Here is a 7,514-nt window from a genome sequence, read left to right on the forward strand (position 1 = left end):
TTGATCCTTGGATATAAAAGGTTGTTGAAAACCCTTCTCATATCCCTTCCATGACTTTTTGGGGAGTTTGGAGGTTGAATGAGTGGCTAGGAGGAAGGAAGATGGGATCCCTCATACTTCGACATTGGACGTGACGCGTGGCATGATATATTTTCTTATTTATTAGTCTTTTGTGTGTGAAAAGAGTGGGGATGATATATTTTTTTATTTCTTAGTCTTTTGTGTGTGAAAAGAGATACATTCTCTTTTTTTGTTTAGCCACCGCACTTACCTGTTCCTTCATGGTCTAAGAGATGCATGCTGCCTCGACTCTCAGGTAGTTGGGCCAAGATCCATTACCGGGGTGGAACTCATGCACACTCCAAACACACAAGCATCCAAGTTTGATCACGAGGCTAGTAGGACACAGGCCCTAGATGATTGGTTTGCGAAATCGATGTGGCAAAGAGATGAGCAGCATCTCGCCCAAACAGTCAGGGTAACCGGATGAGGGTCCAGAGCCGGGGTCGAACTCACGCACACGACCATGCTAGAGGCCGTGCTAGGCATGCGGTTTTCAAAACCGCTGTGGAAAGGAGAAGAGCCGCTGACTGACAGCACCACTTCCCAACGCACTCTTTTTAAGGAAACGAGAGGGTACCTGCGTCCTCGTCTTCTCCGCCATTCTTCCTTCTTCCAAGTTCCTTTCTCTCCTTCGCAGTCTTCGCAGTGCGCACTCAGTCATCCGTCGCTGCCACCCCAAGCAACAGATGATCGCCTTGGCTTCCTCACCACCCATCGCCAGCCCCTCAATCAATAGCTCCAATCGAGGAAGAGCTTTCCCACCCATGGATTTCCATCGAAATCCAGCTTGCTGCTGCTATCGTAGCCAGTTCCAACACATGTCGCCAGAATGTTTTCAACCCAAGCTTCTTTTTTTTTTTCAACCCAACTCTTAGCTTTTTAGAACTAGCAGAGATTTATAAGAACCCGGGGGCCAGGACACACTGGCCAGTGGCCTTCTAAAAGTTCTTCTCTCTGCCAGGTCGAGTCTCGACTCTCGAACTGCACCTCTGACGACTGGCGCCATGACCAAGACAACTCTGCATGATGCTTCCGAACGAGTAGTTGGGGAGAAGGTGCAGTCTCACGCTTCTTCGGAATTGGGGGGGAAGGATGGGTGGCTCACTTGCTCTTTCAACTGTCGCGTCCAGGCCACAGTTCGGTTGCGTTGTGTAAGGTGGCGATGGGGATTCGAGCTGATAGCGAAGGGGGACGGAGCACGGCTCCCCAACGGCACAAACTCACCAAAAAAGGAGGGCGCACCGGGCTGCTATATATTATGCGGCTGCAGAGTAGTAGTGGATGCAAAGAATACGGAAAAGGATATTTGAAGCAGCGAGGAAACGGAACACGCTGTCAAATCCCACAGTGAGCAACGAGAGAAAGCATAGAAAGGCTCAAATTGTAGCCCATGGGCCGTTGTTATGAAGGCGTTGGAAGGTGGCGTTGTGATAGGTGATATCTATTGCATGTGTAGCAGAAACAGATTCATTGAGTGCGATCAATTCTTTTTGAGCTTCATTGAACGTCTAATTTGGGCCTCGCAGCAAGTTTTTGAAGGTGCATGGTTCCAAATCAGTCTGTTGCATACAATCCGATAACTTGAGCTGCTTGAGAGCCTATTCTCAACCACTAACGTCAAGTGTCTCTCGCTCGGGCAGAATCCATACAATAGCTAGCCCAGAAGCAAATCCATTCACAAGCATTTCTAATCAATGAGAGTATCTTATTTGGTGTCTATCTTATTTAGATTCTGGAGATAGCGAACAAAGCCCTCTGGAGATTCCAAGAGGAGCGACAAAGAACTAGTTGGCTATTATCAATTCCATCCAATGCCTGTTTTCCTCCCAGGGCCCGATGCCCCGATGGCCGTATGTATTTTCTCTCCTCAATGGAAAGATAGATAGATGATCTCTCTTTCTCTGTAATTGACTTGCTCTTTCTCCTTCATTTAGCATACATAAACATTGTTCTTCTCACCCGTCATTTTGATTGTGTCGATACCCCTTACCATGAAAAGAAATCCTGTACTACGATACCTATCTATACGTATCTCCACTCTTCTCCAGAAGCTCAACCAAGTAGCAGCGCGCTCTCTCTCTCTCTCTGCCCATCCCGCACATGCATAGTACACCTTCCTGTTTCTGTAACACCACGCCGTGCAACCGTGCTCCTCCCACAGACTGATCGAACGGCACATAGTAAATATCAAATCTGGTTCCCTTGCGTGTCGAAGGGTCTCTCTCTCTCTCTCTCTCTCTCTCTCTCTCTCTCTCACACGCACACACTCACTCACACACACAGTCTTGTCGCGTCGTCGTCTCCTAGTGCTTCTTCTGTCCGCCCAATATATATATTCAGTACTTGTAATCTCCTCGAGGTCAGCTCAATCCACCTTGACGTTTACATACTGTCTTACTCGAATAGTGCTTCATCACACTCCTGGTTAAGAAGTTGCAAACCAGCAGCGTAACGTCTCTCCGGCCATGCATGCCTTGTGCCTCGTCAATTAATATGGGCAGCATGAAGCTTCTGGCTGGCGGATCAACTTCCAGTCGATGGAGTTAGCCCTTGCGTACAGTTCGTGAATCATGGCCACTGATCAATGGGAGATAAATGAGGGACGGACTTGCTCTTGACCTGCTGTTCACAGACGCAAAGATAGGAGAGATCCTTGTCACAGACCCGATCAAGTCGAATGAAGTCCCCGAGACCGGACTCGGCCATCAGAGGTGGGTGCGACTGCGAATAACTGTTCGGCGAACTTCCTGACGGGTTTTACAAAGGCCGTTCGATTTTGCAGGTTGTACCCACTGCGCCTGTACACTTGGACCCAAGAGTTCAAAATCCACAAATCCCAACCGTGTCTGCCTCTCTGCTTTTGATCCGCAGATAATGCCCTCGAGCAGGCCTTGTTGTATTATCATGTATGGCGGCATGGCCGGCCATCTACGGCAACAAAGTCCAGAGATTTTGTTTGCAAGCCCATAAGAACGTCCCTCAGTCTTGACCCTACCGACCAGCCATGGCAGCCCCAGCCACGTCAGGTATCATGCCCGAATACACCCACCACCCTTCCTCCTCTTGAATTCCTCTACAAACTATCCATCCTCCTCTTACAAGAAGCGTTTCTGTTTACCACACCCACCTCCACCCCCATCAACGTCGTGAAAGGTCGCAACCCGCATTTTGTCTGAGAGCTACTTACTGTTCTGATTACGCAGGAGTGTGCTTTTTCCTCAACCACGGAAACTCGACGCTTCGTGATCTTGACGTTGGCGCACATCCGGTCACATGGGCGGGCCTAATTGGAAGATGCGGAATTACAGAATTTTCCTATGAAACGACGGTCGCGCGCGGTCTTCTGCACGTCCACGTACTTCAGGGATTGCACGTCTGGTAAACTCGCCACATCACGTGAGCTCAGGGCGATGCACACTATATTATTTCTTCCCGTGCATCTCCCCTAAAAATCGTCTTGACACAATTGTCTTCCAGTAACTCGTACACAACACGTTGAATTGTTCACGCCAAGAGACCTTTCTTCAGAACTTAGAAGATCCGTCTTAAAAAATAACTTACAAATCCCCTATCAATATAACGAAGTACAATGCACAAGATCGTGTTCAGACTGATCGTTATGTGAAAGCTAGCATTGATCACTCCCAGTTTTGTTACCACAGACTGCGTTATAGCGAACGAACTCCCACGTTCACTCCGCCATTTATTATTTTCGCAAAGATTGCTGAACGTGGAGAAACTCTTGGAAACTTCTTTCATTATTGTTCCATCTACTTAGAAGCGAGGACTACTTGAAGTGAAGTCCTGTCTCAAACAACGAGCAAAGGCATCGTGCAGGAATGCCTTGCGGATTTTTTTCGCCGGTACGTTAACTCATGCTGACATTGCAAGAAATAAGAAGATAGTGTATCGTACACTGGCTGATTGTGCACATCAAAGAGAAGTTATTGCGATTAGTATCCATGTATCGTTCGTGAGTAGAAGGAAATCGATGTTGAGAATCGCAAGCATGAAAGCATGCATAATTAAAGATGTTGCTGCCACTGGAAATATACGTGCTTTACAAATTCAAATACCAGCGGCAGCGATCCTACGCAAGGCTCACATGGTGAGGTTATCGGATGTGCGTCAAGAAACGGATAACATGCTGACGTTATTTGAAGTGCAAAAATAGCAGAAGAAACCAATGTGACGTATCGCCTCTAAAACGAATAATGAAGACGTGTTGGCAGCTCCCTATTGCAATTTAACTACAGCAAACATATCATCAATCGTGTGCGCAGTAGTGCATACAAAGCAAATGAAACATGATTGCATAACGCGAGGACTCATGCTGGTGCGGGAATACACTGCAAGCTAAACGATAGCTCACACCACGAAACAAATGCACACATGAAAATTGCGAACGCATAGGCAGAAACGCAGTTGGAAATTCATACATTCACGCAAAAAATATGGCTTTAAAACCTGGTTCTTGTTGGAACAGATTTATGTCTAGAAGCTTCCGCATAAGTTTAGAATTTTCCCATCGGATAGCAGTTTACGTGTCTTTCTTCAGTAGAATATATGGGCGAGCAGGTCTACAAGATGAAAGTTCGTTTTCACCATGAAACTCTTGAGTCAGTGGATTTCATGAAATCATCCGAAATTTAGACCGGTTGAACAGGCTTGTCTGTCATGAAGTATTCGTACAAAGTTTTAAGCATGACACGCCGGATATACGGAGAGTGAATAACTGACGTGCAGGTGAATCTATGTGCTAATGCATCCGTAAGAAAAGCGAGACCTTGCATTATCAATCCAAAACAAAGACAAGATCTCGTAAAGCATTAGAAATTACAAAACAGGATCTTACATCATAAGCATATAGAAGTTCCAGAAATTGTCAAAAAGGATCGCGACCAGTTCAGGTAGAGCGAAACTCCGATATTGTCCTTGGGCCTGAGTAATTTTCCATACGTGTAAACCGCGCCCGGTAAGAGCACAAGCTGGGTATTGGCATGCTACTTTCGGAACAGCATCGCAGCGACAAGAACTTGTACTCATGTCACCCAAATTGGAACTAGCACCAGTCGCGATAATACGTAGAGTAAGTAGTGCTAAATGTCAGAAATTAAGACGTTTGGAGCTTCCCGAATCCCAGGTATTGCGAGGCAATAGCTAAGCTTCACGCGCGCACATGCAATATAGAAAAGAGATTGACTCTCCAAGATCCGTCCATAACATATCGAGTTCGACAGGATGTCTCCGGAGTAAATTTTAACACACGGCTAGCATAAAACATCTGCTAGAAGCTTGTAGCGCCGTCCAATTCCCCGGGGCGGATTCAACTGCAGTCTATTCTTTGCGATCTGCCGCCATCTATCCAACGCTACCACTCGGCTCTTCTCTGCTGCATGGTTGCAGCGGTGGCGTTTTGGAACTTGGGTACTGCTGGTGATATCAGATTCCTGTGGCATCGTCGCTAGTTGAATCTCCTCTTTCGAACTACCGTTCTCTGGTAAAGATTGAGCTACTTGCAACAAGAACTCGAATGCATTATTCCTACGTTCACCAAAATCCTCTGATTTTCTCTTTAGCTTTTGCTGCTTCACCTGCTTGATCTCCTGAAATTTGTCGTCCTCATGCAAGCACCAATTGCATATCCAAATCTCCGAGCCTAAATTTGGATAGGATCGACTGCAATATCTGCATACAAGAGGATGTGATGTGGCCGCCAAATTAGCTCTCCCTCTAGCTAGGACTTTCACGGCGCTTTGGAAGAGACTCCGTGAAGACTTAACTTCAACCATAGCATACCCAGAAAAAGACTAAATCGTTTCACATACAACGAACATTCTGCAACAGCTATGATGAAACAAAACAAAGAGAAGGGCCGATAAGTTGTGAATCCTTACATGTGCTGGTAACGGTGGCGGCATCTGGTGCACTGGAAAAGGTCTTCAAGGATACCAACGTCACCACACATACTGCATTCTTTGTCGATCAGGGACGCTGCTTCTGTTTCCTTTCCCGCAATACAGTGTTCTCCCTGTGAGGGGCTACATCTTGAGGAGATGGGGCCATTCTCCGGCGCTAAGTGAGAAATTTCGGGCAGGCTGGGATGGGGGAGACGCAAGTCGGCGGGATGGGAACCAATCTCGGTGAGATCGGCCATGGGCGACTCTTTCTCCCGAAGGCGGTGCATGCAGGAGGGAAGGCTGCAGGATGGGATAAAGCAGCTGGGCGAGGGGAGAAGTGGGGATGGGATATGGGGGAAGGGAAAGCGAGAGAGACGATAAGTGGGAGGGAGAGAATGCAAAGATGCGGGATATGGCAGTTTATAGTAGGCAAAGTTCAAAGCGCTCTCTGTCTCTCGCTCGCTCTCTGTGTGAGTCTCGATCTCTCTCTCTCTCTCTCACTCACTATCTCTCTGTGACCGTCTGTCTGTCTGTCTCTCTCTCTTTCTCTCTATGTCTCTCTGGGGGGATCTCGCAGGCTGTCTCCCGAGAACAGCTCGCTGAGGGGATGGGGTCTGCAAGAGGGAGGGTACTAGATCAGAGAGAGCGAAGAAAGTGAGGGAGGAGGAGGGAGGAAGGCAGGTGATGGATAGCAATGGTGGAGGTGGAGGACGTGGCGGTGATGGTGGTGTGGGTGCTGTAGAGCAGTGCAGGAGGGTAAGGCAGCATAGCCTCACCTCGGCTACCTCTTCTTATAACATGTCTAACATCTCAGTACAAATCCTCACAAACGACCCATATCACTTCACTGTTCAGCTAGCCTACCTTCTTCTTCTTCTTCTTCTTCTTCAGCCTTTCCTCGTCCTCTTCCTTTCATTGCCATCACTCCAGATCACTGTTCTAGCCTATCTTTCATTGCCATCTCTCTCTCTCTCTCTCTCATCAGTTGCTGCACAAAAGGCTGTCATCCCAACCCCATCGATCTCCTCCTTTCTACGTACTTCTCATCTCCGTAGCTCCTTCTTTGGGTCCCCCCCCGTTCTCTTTCTCCTCCCCTTCACAGCGTTAACATCACCACCTCCAATTCTCTTTCCATTGCCTTCCCTTCCTCCTTCCTTCCTTACCACGATTCGAACCTTTGATCATCTCTCCCTCGATCCTCTCTTCCCCACTGCGCTCTTCCGATCTCGCAACCCCTCCTAGCGTCTTCAAGCCTGTTGGTTCCTCAGCTCCCACCCTTTCCTTTCCCGTACCGCCACCCAAATGCAATCAACGGGTCCATATCTAATCAATCACCTCCCCTCCTCTCCCCCTGCCACCTTCCGCCGTTCTGCCCTCCGTCCGTTGCTACGCACCGGCGGTCGCTCCCTGTAAGTCGCACTTACACAGACGCCGCCACAAGCAGCGCTTTTGCAATTGGGTCGATGCGCCGCCCGTCGCTTCACGCCGCGGGGGCCCGTCTCTCCGAGCTGCGGCCACCACTTGCGGATCTGCGCAAATGGAACCCTCCGC

The 7,514-nt window shown here is 48.3% G+C and overlaps 1 protein-coding gene across 1 annotated transcript; it reads right to left on the reverse strand.

The window, feature by feature from the left end:
• Positions 1-4,897: 4,897 nt before the first annotated feature.
• Positions 4,898-7,253, reverse strand: LOC147893737 (uncharacterized). The gene is made up of 2 exons (XM_087386258.1): positions 5,961-7,253; positions 4,898-5,751 (listed from the first exon to the last, which is right to left on the reverse strand). The coding sequence occupies exons 1-2, from the start codon at positions 6,248-6,250 to the stop codon at positions 5,334-5,336; spliced, it is 708 nt and encodes a 235-aa protein (XP_087242384.1). The 5' UTR covers positions 6,251-7,253; the 3' UTR covers positions 4,898-5,333.
• Between the last annotated feature and the right edge of the window lie 261 nt (positions 7,254-7,514).

The sequence above is a fragment of the Dipteris shenzhenensis genome, chromosome 15 (genome assembly GCF_047967505.1).
Source record: "Dipteris shenzhenensis isolate YYH24624 ecotype China chromosome 15, Dip_SZ_1.0, whole genome shotgun sequence".
NCBI classification, from domain to species: Eukaryota; Viridiplantae; Streptophyta; class Polypodiopsida; order Gleicheniales; family Dipteridaceae; genus Dipteris; species Dipteris shenzhenensis.